This window comes from Vombatus ursinus, unplaced genomic scaffold (assembly GCF_900497805.2).
Source record: "Vombatus ursinus unplaced genomic scaffold, bare-nosed wombat genome assembly UNPS02012811.1, whole genome shotgun sequence".
Lineage (NCBI taxonomy): Eukaryota > Metazoa > Chordata > Mammalia > Diprotodontia > Vombatidae > Vombatus > Vombatus ursinus.
In genome coordinates this window covers 1,782,344-1,808,314 of record NW_020952589.1, presented here as the reverse complement: position 1 = coordinate 1,808,314, position 25,971 = coordinate 1,782,344, and the positions used below count along the sequence as shown (strand labels likewise).

The following is a 25,971-nucleotide window of genomic DNA, read 5'->3' as shown; positions in this document are numbered from 1 at the left end:
CTCACTGTCACTCTGGAGTATCATGGACTAATGGGAAGAATAGTGGACAGGTTTCCGCTTTAGGATCTGCCATTCATTCTCTGTGTGACTTCATCTCTTTGGTCTTCAATATCCCCAACTTTCAAGTCCAGACTGGGACTCAACAATTTCTGAAGTCTCTTCTAGCTCTAACAAGGAATCATGGCATAACATGCTTTGTGAACCTTACAATGCCACATAAATGCTAGCTGTTATGATGATTTTTAGAAGTTCTTGAGCCTAAGACCCAGGCTCAGCTCAGGGCTATAAATGATCCCAGGTGGCCATGTGGTTGCCGGTCATTCCTGATAACCCTGGTGCTTGGTAGGGAGGATGGAGGGGAGTGGAGGCAAAGGATGGCTTCAGGGAGAGAAAATTACCAGATCACTTGACACCGATATAGCATCTTTTGGATTGTGAATTTGAAAAACATCAGATCAGATCTGTTTCCCTCTGTCTGCCACACTGCCCCAAAGCTCTAGCTCTCCCTTCTTTCTGCCCCTGCTGGGTTGTGTGGGGGCTATGTTCTTTTTCATTTCTTTCTTTTAATGGCAGAGGGTAGGGGCAGAGACAGAGATGTTCCATATTTCCACCCACTCCACTGATACAGTCTGGTGCCCAGAACCCTAAGCAGGGAAGTAGAATATAGAGTAAACCACTCGCTTCCCAGAGCCACTAATCTCCCCAGTTACTTGCAGCACCATGGTCAGGTCATTACTGCCCAGCCTAGGCTCAAAGACAATAGGTACGGAGGCTTGATGGCCAGGATTTCTCGAAGGAATGGGCTTGATAGAACACCAGGAGGATGGCAACACAAATGAAACTGATCTATCACCAAGACATAGACTAACAGAACAGCAAGGAACCTCAGGGGCCATGTGATCCAACCCATACCGGAACAATAATTCCCCCTACAAGATACCTGACAAATGGTCACTCAGTCAACCCATTCCACCAATGGACAGCTCTAATGATTAGACAATTTTCCCAATATCAAGTCCATATTTTCTTCTCTGGAATGTCCACTCATTCTCCCATTGACAGAGAGAGTGCACTCCTATTTCTACATACTGGCGCCAAACATACCCAATTCTTCTTCTCTGTGACATCCCTACAAATACTTGAAAACAACTATTGTATTCCTCCTAAGTCTTCTCTGCTCCAGGCTGAACATCGTCAGTTCCTTTGACCAATCCTACTTGGGCATATTCTCTAGTCTACTGACCGCACTAATTACCCTCCTCTGGATACACTAGGTTGTAAATATCCTTCCTACAATTTGGGGTCCAGAACTGACTACAATTCTGTAGTTGTGGTCCAACCAAGGCAGAGTGTAAGAGAGTCACTTCTTTAGTCCTGGTTTGGATTTTCTTAAAGCAGCCTAAGATCACAATAACTTTTTTTGGGGGGTGGGGCTCTGTCACACCATTGATTCATACTGCCCTTGCAACAGTTTTTCTCTCCAAACCTTTTCTCACAGGAACTGTTTTCTAGACATGCCTTGCTTCCCCATCCTTCCTCACTAGAGGTCTTCAAACAAATGAAGGAAAAAAAGCATTTATTAAACACCTACTATATGCCAGGCCTGTGCTAAGTATTTTACAAATATCTCATTTGATCCTCAAAATTATCCTGGGAGGTAGGTGTTATTATCAATCCCATTTTATAGATGGGGAAAATGAGGAAGGCAGAGGTTGTGACTTGCCCAGGGTCACAGAACTAGTAAGTGTCTGAGATTGGATTTAAACTCAGGTCTTCTTGACTCTAGGTTCAGTATTCTATGCATTGCACCAACTAGCTACTTCCAAAGGTGAATCAACACTTGTGAGATATGATATAAAAAGGATTCTTGCTTAAGAATGGACTGGATGTCTCTGAGGTTACTTCCAACATTGAGGTTGTCTGATTCTGTGATCTTATACTTGAGAAATTCCTGAGCTTGGTTCTGTGTATCTAGAAGGGGAGAGAGAACCATATGAAACATCCTGGGTCCCCTTCTTTCTCTGTACTCTCTGGGTAATCTCGACAGCTTCCATAGTTTCAATTATCATCTCTATGCAGATGCCTCTCAAATCTATGTATCTATCCTTCATCACTCACTTGAGTTTCCTAATGGACATCTCCACCTCAATATTTCCGTGGGGATCTCAAATTCATCATGTCCAGAACAGAATACATTATCTTTCCCTCTCAACTCTTAACTTCTCTGCTTTTGTAAAGGACACCACCATCCTCTGTGCCTAGGTTTATAACCTAGAAATCATCCATGACTCTTTACTCTCCCTCATTGTTGCTTCAAGACCTCAGTGTTATCCTTACTTCTCACTCACACTCACCCTCTGTATCCAATCTGTGGCCAAGTCTTGCTGCCTCTGTCTAGCCATCTCTCATAAACGGTCCCTTCTCTTTTTTGATATTGCCACCACTCTGGAACATCACCTTCACAACCTGCTCCCTTCCCATCTTTCTAGTCTTGCTACCACTTTATTCTCTCCACATGGTCTATAATCTGGCAACACCAGACTTTCTGTTGTTCTTGTTCATACTTCACATGTCACTCTTTACCTTGTTACTGGCTATTCCCATGCCTAATATGCTCACTCTCCTCTTCTCTGTCTCCTGCCTTCTTTCAAAACTCAACTTAAATCACATCATCTGTTGGAGGCCTTTCCAACTCTCCACCCCTGCTAACGTCTTTCCTCTGCAGATTGCTGACTGCTACTCTACATACTACTTGTATATAACAAAAGGCAAGCTGTTCAGTTGTTTCAGTCGTGTCCGACTCTTTATGACCCTGTTTTGGGGGTCTCTTGGTAAAGATACTGGAATGGTTTGCCATTTCCTTCTCCAGCTCATTTTTTAGATAAGGAAACTGAGGCAAACAGGGTTAAGTGAGTTGCCCAGGGTCACAGAGCTAGTCAGTGTGTTAGGCTCGATATGAACTCAGGTCTTCCTGACTCCGGGCCCAGAGCTCTATCCATTGTGCCTTTTGTATTTATATAGTTGTTTTATGTCATTTTCATTAGAATGTCAGCTCCTTGAGGGCAGGGGCTATTTAAAAATTTTTTCTGTGTATCCCCAGCACTTAGCATAGTGCCTGGCACATAGAATGTGCTTAATAAATATTTTCCAGCCAACAGACCACACCCCCTCTCTATAATCAGTTGCCGAGTTTTTTCAATTCCACTTCTGAAACATCTCTATTCTTCTTCTTCTCTCCACTCATACCCGAACTACCCCAGTTCAGGTCCTCATCAAGTCTCATCTGGGCTATTGCAGCACCTCCTAAATGGTATCCCTGCATTCAGCCTCTCTCCCTCTTCAATCCAATCTCCACATAGCTGTCAAATTGATACTCCTAAAGCACAGGTTAGAGGAGAAAGTCTCAGGGCCAAAGGCAAAGGTGCCCTGGCTTGATTCCAAGGAGCCCAAATCCCCAGGAAGCTAATATGGGTGCACCACAAAGTCTAATGCCCACAGCTACATCCTCCATTTCATCTTTCTGAAGTTTCCACTTGAGCAGCCCATGCACTGGTGCTCATCTCTCTCCTTCCTTAGAAAGTGGTAGCTCTTTCCTTTTTCTAGTACCAGTCTGGGAGACTGACAGGCCTGGGAAGCTGCAGAGAGAACTGCCAGGACCCATCATTCTAGCTCAATTGATGTGTCCCCCCAACCCCTCTGGGACACCCTGGTTACATGGAGTCTACATTTGCTTAAAACCCACCTGGCCCTGCAGAAATATCACTCTGGGGGCAAATCCAGTTAACCAGTAGGAATTAAAAGCTAGGGAAGGGAGGGGGGTTATGTACTTTAGGCTTCAATGCTACCGAAGAGTGATGGGGTGGGGCAGGGCCAAGGATAGATGCACTTCATTTCTATTGAGATGTTCGGAGTAGAAATTAAACCAAACTTCACACACACACACACACAATCTCTTAGCTCTCTGTTCTGCAAAGGTACTCACATGCCCCACTTCAGGCAATCCTTTGCCCTTCAAGTCAGTTCTTCTGCCTGCCTCCTCCCTCCCCCTTCTGTATCCCTCTACATCTCTGGTCCCAGAAGCCCTGGAGATAGGGGAGAGGGAGGGTTCAACCCACATATCATACCAAGATACAGTTCTGTCTGGGCAATTTGCCCTGGGGCAGTTCCTACCAAGGGGATAGTGAATAAGGATGCCCTGCTTCACACTCCTAAGGTCTGTCCCAACTGGCCATATACTTATCAGTCTAAATAAGACCCACAAAACTCCTTGGACTCCAGCCTGGAGGAGGAAAGGCAATAGCTCATGTTCTGGGAAGGGGTGAATTGACTCTTCCAGGGCCTTACATATCTTTAAAGTGGGGGTTTCCTTTGTACACTGAAGGGATACTCCCGAACCCTGTCAGTAGGGCATTGTCAGCTACAATGAGAGCTAAAAGGAACCTTATAGGTCATTCATTCCACCTCTCCCCCATCTCACACATGGGAAACTGAGGCCCAGAGGGAAAGTCACTTGCACAAAGTCATATGGATAATAAATGGCTGAGCTGAGATTCAAACTCGATTCCCTGATTCTGAACCTAGCGCTCTTTCCTCTTCACCTTATAGGAGGTGAACTGTATTTCTGGTATTATGAATGGAGCACATTAAGCCACCAACTTTTTTTTTTTTTGCATGGTGTCCCCTGTGATCAATAGCACACGTGTGTAAGACACTGACCAGGGATGAGGGTGGGTTAGGGGTAGGTCAGTCTGTGGCTCTGGGGACATGGGGTGGTCAGTTTGGGGCCAGGCAATAGTTTCCTCTCTCTGTGTTAGAATATAATCAACTCCTTGGATGAATAAGGTTGTAACCTTGGCCTCATTGGTGCTGGATTGTAATCATTGGCCAATGGGGCCCTGAAAGAGCTCACCCCAATGCGAATACAAGATTGCTTCCTCTGAGATCTGGCTAATGGGACACGGGTATAATTGTGATGAACAGCTCTTTTAGGGTTCAGGATTCTCTGAAAATAAGAGACCACTTCCCTCTCCCCTTCTCCCCCCACCCCAGGAATGAAGGCTTTTTTGAGAAAGGAGACTTGGTAGGAGACATTTATGCTAATTGTGGCTTAGAAGCCACCTCTGTCAAAATTTGTAACAATTTGCACACACTCTCTTGATATTGAGTTAAACTGAAGAGCAAAAAGAAATTTAACAGAAAAAATGTTGAGATGACTTTCCTGATGAGAACCCCTTCCTTCCACCTTGGCCCTTGGGCCCTCTCCAGTCACAGCCTAGCCCTCCAACATGCTCTTCTCCCCCTCCCCCCACCCCTGACCACCCATCCTTACCTCTCTCAGCTCTTTGGCCACCTCCTTGAGCTCCTGCAGGATGCCCTCCAGCTGCCCGATGACCATTTTCATTCGCCTTCGGATTCGTTCTCTCTCACTACCACCACTGCCACCACCACCACCACCACTGGGGTTGTCACTGGCCTGCCCGTGGTCCTGGGCACTCCGGATGTTCATGCTTCACCACGCTGCCACGGGCCTGTCCATGCTGCTCTCCCTGGGCCTCACACTGCCACTGCCTCCTTGGAGCCCCTCTCGGCCAGGGAGATCTCCACATCTTTAAGGCACCCCCCCCCAGCTGCCCCAGCCCCAGCCCACACCCACCTGATCTCAGCCCAGGTACCTGTCCCTCCGCTCTTTCTCCTCTTCCTTCTTTGATCTGGTGACTGTTCACCTGATGGGGCAGAGACTCCCAGAAGGAGGGGAATGAGGTCAGGAGACTGCTCAGTAGGGGCAGAGTTCGGTGGAGAGAGGGGCAAAAGAAGGGGTTAAAAGTTTCAGCTTTGCAGCCCTCAGGACTCAGCTGAGAGCTAAATAGAACTAGAACCCTGGTGCTAGGGCTCAGGGATCTGTGTGTCTTCGGGATGAATTCTGTCGTCCACTTGCTGAAGTGGTACTCCCCCCTCCCTGGTTCAGATGGATGGCTGCCAGAGATGGGGATGGGGAATGGTTCCTGGGGGATGAGGGAATAGGTCGTCTTCTGTGATGTCCTTGGGGCCTGTGATGTATGGGAGGGGGTGACAACCACAGCCCCCCCCCCAAACTCCTAGTCTGTCTTAGATTGGAAGTAGAAGAGGGGAGAAACACAGAATGTCAGGACCCAGGATTCCAGATGCAGCAGGGCCTACCCTTCATTCTCCACACTGTTTTTAACAAGTAGGGTTTTCCAGAGGAAGGCAGAGATGTGGGTTGCTCTGGAGTGGAAGAGGAGATCTCTTTGCACCAGCGCAAAAAATAGGCAGGAGTTCTGTGGGCTTTCTGAAACTCCTCTTTCCCTCAACCTGTCCCCTTTGCTGGTTTGTCTTGGAAGGAGAGGGGAGGATTGGGGAAAAGGGTATAAAACTCTACTGCAAGCGACAGCAGGAGAGGGGACCAATGCTTCACAGGCTCAGAGGAAGAAGCTGGAGAGAGACATCCTACTGAACCCCTCACCTAGGCCTGGGGCCTAAGGAAGTTCCCCCTCAATTTTCAAATAGGCTGCCCTTCCGCTCTTCTCCACCTCCCTCCAAGATGAGTTTGCCCCTCCCAAATCCCTTTTCTAGTAGACTCTCCCCACCACCTTTTAGGCTCTCCTTCCTGGGGTGGTCGGGGGAGGAGGTCCCAAAGAGGACAGCCCTAACTCAGGGCCTGTCCCAGCTCCCCCTCCCCCCAGGACTCACCAGCCAGGTTAGGGCGGCGCCAGAGCTGCCCTCAAAGTCAGGGTATGGGATGGGCCCGGAGCCCACTTCTGGCCACTGGCTGGAGGATTGGTGGAGGGGGATGGGAGAGAGAGGTCGAGGCTCCCTAGCCAGGGTGGGTGTTCAAATTGAGAGGAACTGCCCAGACGAATCTCCGAGTTTCTCTAAGCAGTGGGCAACATCTGGCGCAGCTGGAAGGGGGAAGGGACGAAGAATTCCGTTCTCCAAGGAAGGAGAGAAAAAAAACAAACAAAAATACCCCAGCTTTCAAATCCGGTCTAGGGCTGGGAATGAGTCTCCCGGCCCCTGCCTTTCAAGGCCCGGGAAAAACAAATCCCTTTAACGATCATCCCCTGCCCCAAACTGGAGCATTGGGTCCGGACATAGACTCAGGCGCGGGCAGCAGAGGGAGAAGAAGCGCGGGGCAAGTGGCGGGGCTGCTGGTGCCCGCAGGGAGTCAGCGGGAGCGCGGACCGCGACGCGGGGCCGGGGCGCGAGGCCACAGGTGACCCGGACATTTCCGGCAGGGAACGGCAGGGGCGGCGGGGCCGGCGGGAAGCCCGGCAAGCGGCAGGCCTGTCCGGGGCGAGGAGAGCCAAAGTCAGCAGGGAGAGAGCCTCTGGCGCCGCGCGGGATCCGAAACCCGATGAGAGGAATGGGCAGCCGCCGGGGATCAGGAGAGGCCAGCTCCGGAAGCTCGGTCCGGGACCGTCGGCCGGCAGCCGGGTTGGGCGATCGGGGGCGCTCCCTGCGCCGCGGTGGGGCGGGGGAGCTGGGGGTCGCCGCTGTGTCCCATCCCCCTTCGGATCCGGCTGCACAGCGCCACACAGCTCCTTGGCACCAGTGGGGCGCGGGTTCCTAGTCCTCTTCCTCCCCGGGGCCGTCCGCGTCCTCCTCCTCCCGCCGGGCTCAGCGGGCTGCGGGGCTCGGGTTGGGGGCGGGGAGGGGGTGGGAGCGAGCCTGGACCCGGGCGGGGGGGGGGGTGGGGGGACGCACCCCGGCGCGCGCACACACACACACACACACACACAGTCAGCACACACACTCACACACAATCAACACATACACAGATCACAAACACGCGCGCACCCGAACACGCTCACGCGGACACACACACACACACACACACACACGCACACAGAGCACCCTGCGCTGCGCTGCTCCGGGGGCCCCGAGGGGAGCCCAGCGGAGGAAGGCGCCCCTCTGGGGCTCTGTAGCCTCCTCTTGGGGTTTTAACTCCTCAACACCCTTAGGTTGTCAGCAGAGCCTAGCTGGGCAGCTCTGGATGCCTGGGTTCCCAGCCCATCCGCAAGGGAAGCCAGCCATGGGGCTGCGGGAACGGGAACTCGCTCCTCCTTCCACAGGAACGGCGTGCAGTGCCTTTCCAGATCCAGAGAAGGAAGAGGAGGAGGAGGATGATGATGAGTAGAGCAGAATGGGTCCTCTCCAGGCACCTCGGGGCCTCTCGGTCCGCGGGCCGCTATCTTCCCTGTTCCCTGATTCTGGGGGGACGGGCACGGAACCGCGGTGCCAGGGAGCCGGCTTGGCAGGCGGGCGGGCAGGTAGCTCTGCCTCCTGCTAGACTGGCGGCGCTGGGCGATGGCTCAGCTAAAGGCAGCCCAGCCTCTCTGCACTGTCAGAGAAGGGGGCCGGGCCGAGCGGAGCGGGGAGCCTTTAAAGCGACACACACTGCTTCTGACCCCCGGTTTCCTCCCCACCAGGCGGGCGGCGGGTGAGAGCAAGGGAGGATTCTTGGCCCTTGTAGCCAATCTGATAAAATGATTGGAGAAGTAGTCTTAATGGCATCTGTCCTCTCTCTTGCAGGTAACTGTCTGAATTTTAACTGGGGACTTTTGGAGATATTGCCCAAAGGAAGGAATCTTCAATGGTGGAATTTTAGACGTGCTAGTAAAATGGTAGGGGGTTTTGCATAAGCGTATTCTTCATGCTGCCCACAATCACACCAATTTGGAAGCAACAACCAGATGTCACAATTCCTGACAGTGAGAACTTGCTACAGTAGGAATTGGTAACCACATTAGGTGGTGGGATATAGACTATAACTTTCTGAAGAGCAGTATGATATTTTCTTTAATTTTTGGAGAGGCACGGTGGCCTGGTGGATAGAGAACTGATCATGGTGCTAGGAAGGCCTGAGTTATGTAGTTCTCCCTTCCGTCAGATACTGACCAGTAAGAACCAGGAGTTCTTACTGTATATGTGTGTGTGTGTGTGTGTGTGTGTGTGTGTGCGCATGTGTGTGTGTGTGTGAGAGAGAGAGAGAGAGAGAGAGAGACTGACTCTTCTGGAAGTCTGGTGAGGCCAATGGACCCTTTCTCAGAATAATGTTTTTAAATGCATAAGATGAACATAGGATTATAAAGGAACCCATTATAGTATAATGCAGTTATTAAAATATTTAAAACACAAGGTCATCACTGTGTTTTAACTTCTGGTTAAGGACTCCTGTAGATTAAGTCTATAAGCAGACAAAAGGTGCCAACCCCCATCAGCAAAAGGAGTTTATTTATCTGTGAATTCCCTATCTCTATGAAGTCCCTAGTTTATTTTTATCAAGTTATTTATATGTATTCAATTTACACGAATCAAAGGCTATGTCTATAGTGTCCTGGAAGCTCCATTAAGGCGGCACAGCCCAGTGCCCTGGGCATTTCATCAATTTTAGACTATTTCATTTTTTTGGGTATTCCCAGGCTCCAGCATGGTATCAGGGACCTAGAAGGCACAAAATAAACACTTGTTGTTGAATAAATGAATGGTGTTCATGCAAATGGGACGGGTCAGACCAAGGGGGAATGGCTTTCATTTCATCAAAAGTTTGTCCTCAGTGATCCAGCCTAGCTAATTTCAGAGGTTCCTCATCGGAAGATGTAGAGGGAGAAACAAATCCTGCATCCTGCATCCTGCATCCTGCATCCTCAGAACCCCTTCCTGGTGTTGTTCTGATATATTTCTGCTTTATTTTCAAGGCTCAGCTTGTGTGCCACCTCTTCTATGAGGCCTCTCTTGAGCACTCCTGTTGCTAATACATTCTTCTACTTCAATTCACCTCCTATTATATATACTTTTTTATAGATTAAGAACCCCTGCCTAGACCATCTTTAAGATTCCTTCAAACTCAAACTCTCATGATCCTATGATTTACTTGCTCTAAAGGCAGGGATTTTTTTTCCCACTAAGATGCACTGTTTCTATCCTCCTCTGGAAGCTCCTATTTAGGAAAATTGACCCCAAATTTAATGTATTTCCCCCCCATTAATACAATGGATTGGAGGCTTCTCTTAAGGGGAACATTCTCTATTTACCCATAGGCTGGCAACGCACTGGAATTGTTCCTTAATTTACTCTCTCTGGCACTTGGGTTGGTCTATTCAAGGTACCCAAGGCTGTTAGCTGTCAGAATGATGGAGGGACCTTAGAGTCTGTAAGATGATAGATTTAGAGCTAGCTTGGACATTTGAGGTCATTTCGCCTAACCCCTTCATTTTACAGATGAGCATATTCATGCCCATGGCTCTTAGGTGACTTGCCCAAGGTCACACAGATAGTGTACATCAGAGGTGGAATTTGAAACCAGGGCCCTTCAATTCTCCAACCAGTGTTCTTTCCATAGTACCTCCAAAACCAGGGAAGGGTTCTGTGTTTAATAGTTCTTAAGGACTCCATATCTCCAGGCTATATTCCTATCTGTTGTTTCCCATTTCTGTTATGAAGAAGTAGTCAGAACTATGATGAGTAGTTGTTCAGTCATTTTGTGATCCTATTTGGGGTTTCCTTGGCAAAGATACTGGAGCGGTTTGTTATTTCCTTCTGCAGCTCATTTTACAGTTGAGGAAACTGAGGCAAACAAGATGAAGTGACTTGCTCAGGGTCACCCAGCTGGTAAGTGTCTGAGGTCAGATTTGAACTCAAGAAGATGAGTCTTCCGAACTCCAGGCCAGTGCTCTATGCACTATGGCGCCACCTAGCGTCCATGGTGATTGGAGCAGTTGGCTAATTGTTAACCTTGGAAAGCGGGGGGTTTCTGGCACAGAAGATTCTAGGATTATAGGACCAGAAGGAACCTTAGAAGTCTCTAGTTCAATCCCCTCATTTTACAGTTGAGGAAACTGAGTCCCAGAGAAGTGAAGTGACTGCCTCAGGTTACGCAGGCAGTAAGTGTCAGAGGCAGGATGAGAGATGACCTAAAACAGAGCAGGCTTTGGAGGAAGTGGGGAAGCAGGGTGACAGAAAGCCTGGAGTGAGGTTAAGCAGTGGCTAAATGGGAATATAGAACAAAGAGAAGAAGCCCATAAAGGGAGTTGGGGAAAGAGCAACGGAGGAAGGGAGGTGGAACAAGAGAGCGCTAAGGTCTGACTCTGATCTGTACTCCCATCCCCTTAATGCGATAAGTCAACACGCAAGCACAGACTCATTTATCTTGGCTAAAAGGCGGGCAAGGAAGTACATAAAGGGCTCTCTGTGCTCCACCAGCCATCAATTCCAAACCCATGTCTCAGAGGAGGGAAGCTGCTTTCTGTAGTCATATAGGCTCATTCTGCCAGGAGGTGCCTGGAGGTCACCTAATGCACCCCTCTGATTCAAGGTAGACTAATGAAACTCATTTCAGGTGACCCACAGGCGAGGTGAAACATGAGAATAAGGAGGATGGTGAAGGGTCTAGAAATCGTGTCACATGAGGGCTACTTGAAAAGAACAAACTGGCTCCCATTTATACAGTTCTTTCCTTGTGACACCCTGGTGTGGAAGGCAGTGCCAGGATGGGATCAGGCAGTGCTGAGAATCCGGTAAGTACTGAAAATATGGTCGTGCTTGTTCAGACATGTCTTGTATTGGAAGGAATAGATTCAGAGAGGTGAATCATAGGAACAGAGTGATCATACTGAAAAGGACCTTCAGGCTCATCGAGTCCAGCCTCTTTATTTTACAGGTGAGGAAGCTGAAACCCAGATTTTCGATGTGATTTGGGCACGGTCACACAAGCAGTAAGGGACTGAACTGGGATTGGAATTCAGGTCCTTTAACTCCATGTTCAGCACTGTTTTTTCATGGAAGTAGCTAGGTGGTGCATCTGATTGATGGTGGTGATGTGAGTGTGCTGGGCTTGGAGTCAGGAAGACCTGAGTTTAACTTTGGCCTCAGATACATAATAACTGTGTAACTCTGGGCAAGTTACTTTACCTCTGTTTGCCTCAGTTTAAAATGGGGATGATAACAGCACCTACCTCCCACTATGAGGATCAAATAAGGTATTTTTAAAGCACTTAGAGTAGTGCTGGGTAGATAGTAAGTGACTAATAAATGCTTGGCTCTTTCCTTCCATCCTACGTTAGACTAAAATGACTTGCTCAGTGTTATTCAATTAGTGAGGGTCTCAGCTAGGACCTGATCTGGGTCCTAGAATTACAGGTTTTTAATTTTGGAAGAGACTTCAGAGATTTAGTCCAGTGCACTTATTTTTGCTCTTATTTTACAGATGAAGTCCATTTTACTGAAATCCAGGGAGGTGAAACAATCTATGTTCCTGAGGTTACACAAGTCTGAGTCCAGGATCAGCATTTCATAGGACCATAGACTTAGAATTGGAAAGGACTTTGGAAGGCATCTAGTCCAACTCTCCTTTTACATATGAGTAAACTGAGTCTGACAGAGGTTAAGTGACTTGCCCAGGGTCACTAAGTGTTGGAGGTGGGGTTTGAACTCTGGCTATTCAGTGGCAAGTTTGGCACTCTTTATACTGTACTGTGCTGCGTTTCCTTATTTTTCCAATTATCTTAACTTGTCGACATGTTTATGATGCTTCTCATAAGAAATTTGAATGAATAAATGAAAAGCATTTATTAACTATTTGCTGTGTGCCTATCACTGTGTTAAGTGCTGGGGCTACAAATATGAAAGACAAAAATAGTCACTGTCTTCAAGGACATCATGCTATGAGGTAGTTAACATAAAAAGGGTAGTGCCATGGCCGGGCAGGAGCACTTTGATCTAGAAAATACAGCCAGTGGGGTCTGAAAGGAGATGGGTTGACACACCTCATCTGGGAACAATGGCATTGTTGATGCAATCATGATTCATGGGGAGAATAGAAAAGAAAGGATACCCAAAGAGACTTAGGCAAGGTTGCAGTGCAAGGCTGTGGAGGAGATGGAAGGAGAGTTGGGAATAAAGTGTGGCAAGGTTTTACCAGAAATAGGGGTCAGGGAGTTAAGGATCATGGAAAGAAATTTCTTCAAGGGAGTGGCAGGTGAGGTTATAAGGAAATGACTAGAGGGTGAGGGTATTTAAACTTAGGAGTGATTAGCCAGGAGAAGAGAAGACTTGAGAATGGTCTTTGGATATCTGAAGGATCATTGCATAGAACAAGAACTAGACTTCTTTGGTTTTGTTCTGTACTAAGAACTAGGACCACTGGGTGGAAGGTGCAGGGAGGCAAATTATGACTTAATACGAGAAAGAACTTTTTAATAACTAAAATTTTCTAACAAGAGAACAGGACACCTTCTGGAACAGAAAGTTTATCATCACTGTAGGTGTTTAAGCAGAAGACTATTGACCATTTATTGGGAATATTGTAGAAGGCATGTATGCACTGAGGGGAAATCTTGGACTCTGAAACCAGCAGAAACCTCAGGATGGTCTAGTGGTGATAGTAAGGTGTGAATTATGGGTTATTATTAGACAGTATCAAATGAGTGCCTGGGGAAATGCCCAGTGACAAAAAGTGGGGACTGCCAGTGACTTTTTGTTGAATTGAATATTGGAACTCAATTTAATTTGATAAACATTTATTAAGCACCTACTATGTTCCAGGCAGTGGTGAAAGTAGAAGAAAGGAGGAAGAAAAAAAGAAAAAAAATTATTAGCTTTTTCTGTGCCAGACACTGGGATAAGCATTGAAAAGGAACAGGAGTCAGGGAACAAACATATATTAAGTACCTACTATGTGCCAGACACTGTGCTGAGAACTTTACAAATATTGTCTCTTTTGATTATCACAACAACCCAACCTTACCATAAAGTAAGTGCTATTATTATCTTCATTTTTACCATTGAGGAAACTGAGGCAGACAGAAGTTAAGTGACTTAAGGAAATGATGGGCTAGGTAAGGGAAATCTTACCCACCAATCAAAGCCTAAGGTTGTGCCTTCAGGGGGCTTGTTGAAAAGAAAGTAATGAATATAGCAAATACAAAATGTATATTCAGCAAATTAGAAGCAATTTGGGGAATGGGGTGGGAGTGGTCGGAGGAGATGTGGGGAAAATTGGGACACTAATGCACTGTTGGTGGAGTTGTGAACTGATCCAGTCATTCTGGAGAGCAATTTGGAACTATGCCCAAAGGGCTATAAAACAGGGCATACCTCGGCTAGGTCTGTTTCCTAAAGACATCAAAGAAAAGGGAAAAGGAACTACTTGTACAAAAATATTTATCACAGCTCTTTTCTGTGGTGGCAAAGGATTTGAAACTGAGGGGATGCCCATTAATCGGGGAATGGCTGAATAGGTGATATATGATTATGACGGAATACTGTTGTGCTATAAGAAATGGTGAGCAGGATGGTTTCAGAAAAACCTGGAAAGACTTATGTGAACTACTGTAAACTAAAGTGAACAGAACCAGGAGAACATTGTATATGGTAATAGCAATATTGTAATGATGATCAATTGTGAATGACTTAGCCATTCTCAGCAATACAATGGTCCAACACAGTTCTGAAGGACATAGGATGAAAAATGCTATCCACCTATAGACAGTGAACTGATGGAGTCTGAATGCAAATTGGAGCATACTTTTTAAAACTTCCTTTATTTTTCTTTTCCTTATTTTAGGCACAAGTTTTTGCTTTTACAACACTGCTAATATGGAAATATGTTTTGCATGACCACACATGTACAATCTATATCAAATTGCTTGCCTTCTCAAGGAGGGGGGAGGGGACAGAGGGAAGGAGAGAATGTGGAACTCAAAATTTTTAAAAAATGAATGTTAAAATTGTTTTTACATGTAATTAAAAATAAAATATAATTTTTTTAAAAAGGAAAGGAACTATGGATTCTGACAGCAGGAAGTTGACACCTGATGGTATAGGGTTTTAGATACCAAACAAATTCAAGGGAATGTTTAACGTAGAGGTGAGGGGGAAGTGGGAGGGAGGAGCTGCAGAAATGATTTTCATATAAAAAGGGAAAAAAGACATCAATTTAACTTAAAGGAAAAGCCAAATAGAGGAGATTGCATTTTATCCTAGAGGCAATAGGGAGCCACTGACACTTTTTGAGTAGAGAGTGACAGGGTCAGATCTGTGCTTTAGGAACATCAATTTGTCATCTATAAAGCACAAAAATATACGCCTAAGAAAGAAGTACAGATTACTCCCCATTATATTTAAAATGAAGTCCAAACTCCTTAGCCTGGCATAATCTCTATAATCTAATTCCAGTCTGCCTTTTCAACTCTCACTTAAACCTTGCTGCATTCCACTCTCCAACTCAACTAGGCTACTGGCTAGCTCCTAAACACTTAGGGTGATAGGACTTTAGAATAGGTGCTTGCTTGGCAAATAGTAAGTGCCTAATAAATGCTTTCTCATTTATTCATTCACTCAGCCCATGATTTGCTACCTTGGCCTTGCATGCCCTTCCCCCTCCCCATCTCTGCCAGCTGAAATCCTGCCTGTGTCCCTTAATGCCTTGCTGAAGCCTTGTCTCTACCATGAAGCTTTCCCTGATCCTGCTAGGTACAATGAATCATTACTTCCTTTGTATTTCTATAATAGTCCATGTTTATGGAGTATTACGACATTTCTCTCTTTCTATGCTTGTCTTCTTCCACTAAAGTCCCCTTCTGCTGCCTCATTGTGACAGGAAGATACTTCTGGGTTCTCTACAGTTATTCCAGGGGAGTGTGAGCTCTTTCAGTTTACATTGAAACTTAAGAGACTTTGAGCCTTGGCTTGGCACTGAAGGAGGTGAATTAAGTTCAAAAAGCCCATCAGTCAGCAATCAATAATTCAACAATCTCTTTTGTGATTGGTTTTGATGCAGGAGGGCACCTGGGTGGAGAAAATCACTTGCTCTTCTCTCTCCAACTGTAAACTCCATGAGGGCAGAGACAGCTTCTTAATCGTCTTTCCATCCCTTACGTTGTCTAACTCTGTTCAATAATTATCTTATATTGATGTGGTTTGTAGTAGGGATGATGGAATTGGGCATGAGCATTGATTTCTTACAGAAGGGCACTGGATTACACTTTAGGATGACAAGTCAGTCTGGGTGCCAGGAAGACCTGGGTTCAAGTTCTGCCTTTGACATATACTTTGGACAAGTCACTTCTCAATGCCCTAGTTGTTAGGCATTGATATCCATTGGCAGATGAGCTTTCTCATGGAGAAATTTACAAAGCACTTTATAAATGCTATTTCATTCGATTTTCATAGAGATGCTGCAAAGTAAGTAGCAGATGCATTTCCTTCCTGTATTTTGCAGATGAGGAAACTGAGGTCCAGAGGGACCTAAAGTCATGATCTGGTAAGTGATGGAACCAAGACTCCAACTCGGGTCTTCTGTCTTCAAGTCTTACACTCTCTATGCTTCTAGACCATCTCTAATTGCTTGTTGAATGAATGTCTCTGAATACAATGGAATGGCCCTCACAGCAGGAGCAATAATTCCGTGGTTTTATTCCTGCCTCCTCATGGGCTTTGAAGGCCCTTTGTATACCTTGACCAGGGTGGACATTTGTTCTTTAAAACCTGGGCTTCCAGTCAGACTATTCAATTTGCTGTTCTCTGAAATCATTATTCCATCTCTAGCCACTGTGCTTTTGTGTACAGACTGCCCCCCATGCCTGAGATGTATCTCCTCCTCACCTCTGCCTCCCAGATTCTTTCCAATCATCAATCAATCAATCAATCAATCAATCAACCGGTATTCACCAAGTGCTACTATATGCTAGGCACTGTGACAAGTGCCGGGGATAAAAAAAAAAGTAAGAAACATTCCCTGTCATTACAGAGGTTACATTGCTTTAGGGGAGATGACAGTACCAGCAACAACAACAACAACATCATAATAATAATAATTACAACAATAATGACAACCTTGGGAGGTGGGTGCTACTATTATTCCCATTTTACAGATGAAGGAAAGTGAGGATGGAAGCTGTTATGAGAATATACAAAATATACTAAATAAAAATGAATAAAATAAAACTAAACAAAACAAATAAAAACAATTTTTCTAGTGGGGAAGGGGTAGAAAAGAAGGCACCAGTAGCTGGGGGAATCAGGAAAGATTTCACGTAGAAGGTGATGTTTCAGAACTTGTGGATTCTAAGAGCTAGAGAGAAGAGATGCTTTCCAGGGCACTTTCTTTGGCTAAGCCTTTCCTGATCTCCCCTAGTTGTTAGTGCTTTTTCTTGCCTCAAATCATCTTGTATTTACTTATCTGTGTAAATATTGTATCTCCCAGAAGAATGTAAGCTTCGTTTTATCCCTAGGGTTGAATGCATTCCCTCCACATATCAACCAATCGTTTAAGAAACATTTATTCAGTGCCTCTACGTGCCAGGAAATGTGCCGAGCACTGGGCGTACAAATACAAAAATCTCTACTTTCAAGGAGTTTACATTCTATTTGGGAGGTGGCTGGGGCTGGGAGCTTAGGTCTAGGCAGTTACAGGAATCTTAAGTGGAGCCTCAGGGTAATAGATTGTTATGCCCTTGTCAGGAGAAGCAGTAAAACAGATTTTATTATTGTTCCTGGAGCAAGAATGAATGAATAAATCATTCATTAAGGGCTTACTATGTGCAAAGCACTGTGCTACGTGCTGGGGATATGGAGAGAATAGTAAGACAGTTGCTGCTCTCAAGGAGCTCATATTCTAACGGGGGACTTAATACATACAGAAGATTTTAGCTGCAAGTCAGATAGAAAAGTCCTATGGTCGTTAGGGTGCAGTAGCAAAGCCAATGGTAATACCTCTTCTGTGATGTCATTTTTACTGATGAAATCAAGTCAGTTTCTGATGTCGAATCATTCGACAAAGCCAAGGACATTGGTGGCAAGAACTTTCTCTTCTGGGTTTTTAGTAGCTGAGGCTGTAGCACCTGCAGAAACAGTGGCCAGGCTGTATCTCCGTGGGGGTTACTTCCCAGGATGACATCTATGGACACCAGGCTGGAAGCAGAGCTATTCCTAAGGCTTTGGGGTTGAAGGTCTTGAATTGTAAAGAGATTCAGATAGCACAGAAGTGAGGGATAGAGGGAGAACAAACATATGAAGGAGGACAGATGGCAAGATGCTTGCACTGGCTGGGCACTGGTGTGGGTGGCCAGATAGGATGAAAGGGCAGGAAGTATTGCTATTCCTAAGACTTTGGGGCCTCAGGCTAGGGCCAGTTGAGAGGAGGACTGACTTCCTCTTCAATCAGGGCTCTGCTCTAAGGAGTCTGCAATTCCCCACAGTAGGTGAGGGTGTATGAGGAGAGTTTGTTTAGGTCCCTTTTGGGAATGTTGATATTCCAGGTGAGGAGAGGCACACAGCAACAGAGAAGAGGGTAGGATATCTACCCTGGCAAGGATCTGGTGCCCTGATGGATGGTTGGATAGCAGTGAGTGGAGAATTGAATTAAACTTCCCCTCTTTAAGGAAACTCACTATCATTCAAGGGTGAATATTATTCAGAGGGGAAATTGATTTTCATGTAGAGACTTGGGACAGAAATGTAAAGATCCCAGGTGAGGTATGAGGTAGAGGAAGGGACTAAGGAAAATTACAAAATTCAGGAAAAAAATTTTCCTGACAAAAAAGGGATTCTCCCAACAAACCCCAATCCTTCCTCCACAATCCCCAGCCCAGTCCTTCGTATTTCTCTTCCTAAACCAAACACAATCATTTTATGAAAAGACTATCTAGCACATAATGTATTTTATGGTTTAGACCAACAGGGGCCTGCAAAATGTACTAAAATTTTAAGTATTACGTATATTTAATTTTTGTTGGTGTTTCTATTTCTCCCTTAAACCCCTTCCTTCTCCAGCCCCCCACTGGCTTCAACATTTCCAGAAATTTTGTAGCTCTACTCAGTGACAGACAGGCAGCATACTATAGTTGACAGAATGCTTCATTTGGAGCTAGAAGACCTGGGTTTGAATATCAGCTCTGAACTCTAACTTTGGGCAAGTTTCTCAGTCTCTATGGGTTCCAGTTTCCTCATCTCTAAAATCAAGGGGTTGGGCTAGAATCAGGGGCACCCAAGCTTTATTATATCATGGTTCTCTTTGGCAGTCTGGTGAAGTCTTTGGACCCCTTCTTCAAATACTGTTTGCTACCCCACATTTGTAATAGTAGGAAATACTCAATTTCAGTCAATGGTTAGTGAAAATGAAGATGTAATTTTTCCTCATTCAAGTTCATGGGCTCCTTGAAATCTCTGGAACTCCCATACAAGATAAGTTCAGACATCCCCATTTAGCTCTCAGTCTCTAAGCTATTTCCTATAATTGTCTATGATCCAATAAACTTCACCATCTTTGTGAGGAGGACTCTTGCTCTTGCTATGTGACAGGTGGCAAAACTGAGGGATGGAAGGGCCAATTAGTCTTGAATTCAGGTCCCCAGACTTCCAGCTTCTCCATTAAACCATGTGAATCCTGGAAATATAGGACAAGACAAACAGGGGAAACTGGAGGAGTTGGAGTAAGGCCATTGGCAAATGAGCTTTATTACACATAGGTTGGCAGCATGTGATGGTGACTATAATAACATGGAAGCTAAATCTCTGACCTCAGAAAGCTAACATTCTGCTGACAGGTAAAATATATATATACAGATAAAGAAATACAAGAACATTTGCCCAGGGAGAGAACAGTAACACATAAGCTGATGAGGGAGGATTCCTTTGGGAGTTGGTACAGATTTCAAGCTTTGAGGTAGGAAAATATTTATTATCCCATTTTACAGATGAAGAAAGTGAGGATCAGAGAATAGAGATGAATGGCTTGCCCAAGATCATACTTCTAGTAAATACAGGAGCCAGTTCTTAAGTTTTGGCATCCTAACTGCAAATCCAATTGTCACCTCACTTCTATCCCCTCAAAGATCCTACTGGGCCTAGGGAACAAGGCACATCTCTGTCACTAACTTAGAAACTCATCTTCTTCTAGAAGTCTTCAGTAATTACCTATGATGAATGACATCTGGGCTCCTGGATTTCCCTAATGTGCCCTAAATGTCTGGGGCTTCTTCCTAGTATCCTCTTCCATCTCCTTTCTTCCAGCGAGGTATTAACAACACCACCCTCTCAGGCTAATTGACTTGCAGTTTCACAAGCCTCATGATATTTTGAAAGGGGAGAAACTCATTTTCTCCTAGAGTGAGAGAGAGAGAGAGAGAGAGAGAGAGAGAAAGAGAGACAGAGACAGAGACAGAGAGACAGAGAGAGATGAAAACAGAGAGACAGAGAAAGACAGAGAGAGACAGAGTGCTTAGACCACAATCTATATAGGGACCCATGGAGACCCCTAGGCTCCCTTTGGGGACACATCTTCCTTTGAAGTATCTTAGGTTCAGCCCCTTTCCAACCCATATCCCTTTCTGGGATCTCTTCCCTGAAAATCCTGGATTCCGGGTCTAGTCACTACTCATTTTCCCATTTCTCCAGCAATGCTGACCTTTCCCTGAGCCTCCCCTTCAACTCATGTCCCCATCTCCCCCATCCCATGCCCTAGGCTGAGTGACTCCCTGAGCCACATTGCCCTGACTCCCAGCACAGCAGAGCTCTGAGGCAGCACCCTGTGGGAGATGTGCTAATTCTGTTTTCTCTGACTATCTTCTGCCTTCAGCTGGGATGCTTGGGGGTCTGCTTTTCACCATTGTTAGAGCAGTGATCTGGTGTTTTTTTTAAGACCCAAAGGCCCTGGCCAATTAAGCCTGCTCCCAAGCACATGGGTAAGTGAGCTACTTCCCCTTGTGGTTGACTTTGACAGCCGGGAGGCTTCTCTCTCCTTCCTCCACCTCCAGCCTTCTCCCCCGCATTTCCTCCACACTCAGGGACACCACTCAAGGCCTTTATAATCCTGCCCTTGTTCCCTTTTCACTCAGAGCTTGTTCTCGCATTGTTAGGCCAGAGAATGAGAGAATGAATGAGTTAATTGTTGTGTCTAAGCGGGGCTGGCTCGAGAAGGATGCAGATAGATAGGGGAGTTAATGGCAGAGGAAACAAAAGGGATGAAGTATCTGGAAAGGACTCAAGGGGAGGAGGACTAAAGGAGCACGCTCGTCCTGAAGCTTGTGTTCTTGGAGGAGGAGGACGAGGTCACTGTCCCACTAGGCTGTGGTCCCAGAAAACAGAGATATTGTTTCACTGGATTCAATTGAATTCAACCCCACAGATATCTATTGAGTACCTATTATGTTTAAGGCACTGGGCATACAAAGACAGAAATGAAATAGTGCCTGTCCTCAAGGAGCTTACATTCTACTGGAAGGTTGCATGTATAACACAAATAAATGTAAAGTAATTTGAAGAAGGGAGGTGGAGATACACTTTGCACAGGAAGAAGCACGTGAACTTTGATTTGAAGGAAAATAGTTCAAATTCAGAGAACTGGTGTATTGTACTCTCTCTCTCTCTCTCTCTCTCTCTCTCTCTCTGTGTCTGTGAGGGTGGTGGGAATGAGGTAGGAGGGAACAAAAATGGGGTTGGGGAATGCCTAGGAAGGAGCCAAGGGAATGGGCCAGACTTCATGAAGACGGCAGAACTAATTTAAATCCATCTTCAAATCTTTCTCAAATCCCACCTTCTCCATGAAGCCTCATGATTGCTCTGACCCCCTATAGCACTCAAAGGACCATAACTCATAGGATCTAGCCCTTGGTCAATCAATTGCTCAACACACATTTATTAAGTGACTATTGTATGTAGGTACTATTCCGGGTGCTAGAGATGCTGATATGAAAGTAGACAGTTCCTGACCTTCAGAAACTTATCATGGGAGATGGATGGATGAATGAATGAATGAATGAATGAATGAAGCATTTATTCAGCACTTACTATATACAAAGCACTGTGTTATGTGCTAGGAATATAAATGGAAAAGTAAGATCCCTGCTGTCATGGAGTTGGAGACAACACATAGCAGAGAGCTTTGTCCTGGGCCAAACTTTTTTGTGTCACGGATTCCTTGGTGAGTCTGGTGAAATATATGAATCCCTTCTCAAAAGAATGTTTTTAAATGCATTAAATAAAATACATAGGATTCTAAAGGAAACTAATTATACTGAAATACGGTTAGCAAAACACATTTTTAAAAAGTCAACATTGTAAACAGGCCTAAGATAAGAACCTCTGGGCTAGGTAGTCAAAAGAGTAATGAATGGATCAATAGGGCAGTAGATTGGAATATCCATACCTATTTTAATTCAATTATGGTTCCCTGAGCAAGAGATAGAATGTATGGGTGGAAGGGCATATCCTCACATAACAAACTTCCCATGTTTGCTAGGTCTTGGTGTCTTGGCATATGGGATGAAAGATGCTTTGGGGCTGGTTAGATATAAAGAGATCTTAGGGTCATAGATTTTGAGTTGGAAGGGACCTTAGAGGTCAGCCAGTCCAACCTTTCATTTTATAGAAGAGGAAATTGAGTCTCAGGAAAGTTAAATGACTTGCTAAAGGTAGTAAATAGCAGGATAGGAATTCAAACCCAGGTCCTTTGATTTGAAATCCAGCAGTCTAGAGCTTATTATCCCTCATTCTACAAACTCCACAAATTTTCCTAGCAGGCTTTTTTTTTTCTGTAGCTCTACTTTGGTCCTAACATATACAAGGACTTTGGTCCTTATATCATATTTGTTGGTATATATGTAGAACCATCTCTCCACCTCCCACCCCATATCCCCAGTTAAGTTGTATGCTTCTTGAAGGCAAGTTCTCTGTCATTTCCTAGACTTGGAAAGGACCCCAGAGGTCATCACTTCAAAGATGAAGGAATGGAGACCCGCAGAGATTAAGTGAATCATCCATGGTCATACTTGTAGCAATACGATTTTCATGAATTTCTGTGGCTGGAACCATTTGTCACCTTATGACATTAAGCTTCTCTGAACTCTGTTGAGCAGGTCTTCAATGGCAGACAAATAGTCCCCTCCAGGCCTGATTTGCAAACCTCTCAAGAACCTTGTGTTACCTCTATATTCACAGGAAACCCCAGAGGATTTCAGTGGGGGCCACTGCTCTTCATAATCCTTTCCAAAATTTGCCTTATCTTCCCAATGAGACTAAAAGCTCCTTGAGGGCAGGGACTTGGTCTTCTCTTGTCTCTTCTGTAGCCCCTATTATGGGGCTGCTTACCCGGAGTACTCAGAAAAGGTTTGTTGAGTAATCTGTAACTGTTCACTGCTTCTATGTCAATCTTACTTCTCAGAATTTGTCTATGCTCACATGGTTGATTCTGGCTTTGAAATCCCTCTAGAGAAGAGAAGATTTGGGGGAAATGCTTTGATGGACCTAAGCCTATAAATATTCTTCCCCATGGTCTGGTTTTGAACTGAAAAGTCTTGCCCCCATTTGGTGATTCTCCACTTTTTTTTTTTTTTGGTGAGGCAATTGGGGTTAAGTGACTTGCCCAGAGTCACACAGCTAATTAAGTGTTATGTATCTGAGGCTGGATTTCAACTCGGGTCATCCTGACTTCAGGGCCAGTGCTCTATCCCCTGCGCCACCTAACTGTACCAATTTTGTTTTATGTATCTGTTTGTTTGTTTGGTTGGTTGGTTTTTTTTGGGTGAGTCAATTAGGTTTAAGTGACTTGCCCAGAGTCACACAGCTACTCTCCACTTTCCCTGAAGTAGAAAGAGAGGAGCAGAAGATGAATAAAAAGAAGGGAATACCAGGAAAAGAAGGTGGTGATAGGATAGACAGACATATTTGGAAGACATGAGGAGTGCTTGGCCTAGACTTGAGGAGAAATAGAATGGGGAAGGGGAGGCAGGTGAGGCTAGGGATTGGATAGAATTGGGGAGGGCAGTGAGGGCTGGGGGATGGACTGAATTGGGAAGGGAAGAGAGTGGGAACTGGTGGCTAGGCAGAATGGAAAAGAGAACAGAATGAGGGCTGACTGGCGGGTAGACAAAATGCATATGGGGGAGTAATACGTATTTGGAAATTGTGGGAGAATCCCCTTTTCAATTATAAAATGCCATATAAATGTGAACAATTATTATTATGTGGGGGGTGAAGACTGGGGGCTGCACAGAATGGTAGGCTCATGCCACATTCAATGTCTAATTCTAAGACAGTGTGCCTTGCCCCCGGGAGTTATTCAGCTCAGAATAGTGTCATTTACAGACAGATTCGAAACAGAGAATTACAAGTTTGTAAGCAACAGCCTCTGATGGCTTGAAGGAAAAAAAAGTATCCTTGTATTATCCCTCTGCAAATTATAAATTCATAACCAAGAGTGTTATCCTACTGAATGCAAAATGAATTCATTACCACCAGCATTATCCCACTGAATACCAACTGAAGGAGATGCACATGGTGGAGTGAGGATTTGGGATGTGTGAGAGAAGAGAAAGCATCCCCTTACTTCTCACTCTTCCTCTTTGCTGTCCCACTGGGGTGATTTCCTGCCTGACCCCAAGGCTATATGCATACATCTGGACCACCTATGGCCTGGACCACTGCACTTATTGGCCATGTGACCTTGGGTGAGGTATTTCACCTCTCTGAGAGTGCAGTTTCATCACCTGGAAAACTGAGATAGTGATGCATATTCTACCCACATCTCTGGGTTGCTGTGAAGATCAGATGGGATAATGTAAGTAAGGGATTTTGTAAACTGGCAATCATCTCCTGTGGTAGTGATGATAATAATGATATTAATACTAAGCCCTTATATTTGCATAGCTGTTCACAGCTTTCAATGCATTTCAATATTACTCTGACCTATTTTGGGCAGAGATTAATAGTTCCATTTTACAGGTGAGGAAACTGAGGCCCAAATCAGTAAAGTGACTTATCCAAGGCTATAGAACTGGTCAGAGGGTACTGACATTTTCTCCAAGTGGCATTTCTTCGCAGTAGAGATAGGGAGCGTGAGAATCACACTTTCATATGAGAGGGTGTGTTAGTTTGTAGCCAAGGTATTCCTTTTTTGATCAGCTGTGAATTCACTCTCATCTGAAGCCAGTTTTCATTTAAGGCTGTTATTCTCAGTAATCTGGCAAGTTTGGGTCACTTCTCTCCTTCCTTTTCCCAACTCAGCAAAGGACATGGGTTAGCACTTCTCCTTCCTAAGGGAATAAAAAGACAGGGCACATCTCTCTTGCTGTGATCTTGAATGGGCACGAACACAATTGGAGGGAGGCACATAACAGGCCAGGTAAGGGAGGGATCCTAGCTTTGAGAGAGAGAGAATTTCCCAGACCACTGGGTACCTGCCTAAATGTTCTGGATTTGAAATTCAGAGTTTCTACTCTGTAGTAACCTGACTCAGAAAGCTGAGAAAGGTAGCTGATCAGATCACCAGCATCAGAGGACTCCTTGGGCAAATTCAGTCCAGACTGTTTACAACACAGAAGGTAAATGATGATTGCAGCTCCAGCTGTGCCAGGTGATTTTTTGGCTTTTCCTCTATGGTGTGAAAGTATTATTACTCTCTTTCAACATCCATGGTGTTCTAGATCTGCAATGTGTGATTGCATGGTAGGCATGAATTTTTGCTAAATGGGTGGGTTGTTTGGATATTTGTACTTTGAAGTGCAAAAGGATTTCCTTGACTTCAACTGTGATGGATTCATGCTACTCACAAAATGAATGTAGTCTGTTTCCATTTTTAATATGGTGGCAATGCCAGAGGCTCTCATGCTGATGGTAGCAATGTTGACAATTATTTTAAGTAAAATATTTAACAAAGTCTCTCTTGCTCTTCTTAGGGGAAAATAAGGATACATGGGATAGATGATAATATAGTTAAATGAGATTTGGAAATGGTGGAATGGCTGGACCTTGTAGCAGTCATTAAGAACTCTGTGTCAGCTTGGAAGGAGTCCTGTGGGGGAGTATCCCAGGGGCATTTGGCCCTGGATTGTTTAACGTTTTCATCCACATTTTGGAAAAAGACATAGATGGCATACTTACCAGGTTTTCATGTTACACAAAACTAGGAGGGAGCTGAGGATTCACAAATGTCTCAGTAATACAGAAAATTGGACCAAA

At 45.1% G+C, this 25,971-nt stretch overlaps 1 protein-coding gene across 1 annotated transcript in view; it reads right to left on the bottom strand.

The window, feature by feature from the left end:
• INSYN1 (inhibitory synaptic factor 1) overlaps positions 1-7,150 on the bottom strand; it is a 55,975-nt gene extending 48,825 nt beyond the window's left edge. The window contains exon 1 of the mRNA XM_027858272.1: positions 5,330-7,150. Within this exon, the coding sequence (XP_027714073.1) occupies positions 5,330-5,506 (177 nt within the window). The 5' untranslated portion in view covers positions 5,507-7,150. The remainder of the gene's footprint in view (positions 1-5,329) is intronic.
• Positions 7,151-25,971: the final 18,821 nt, after the last annotated feature.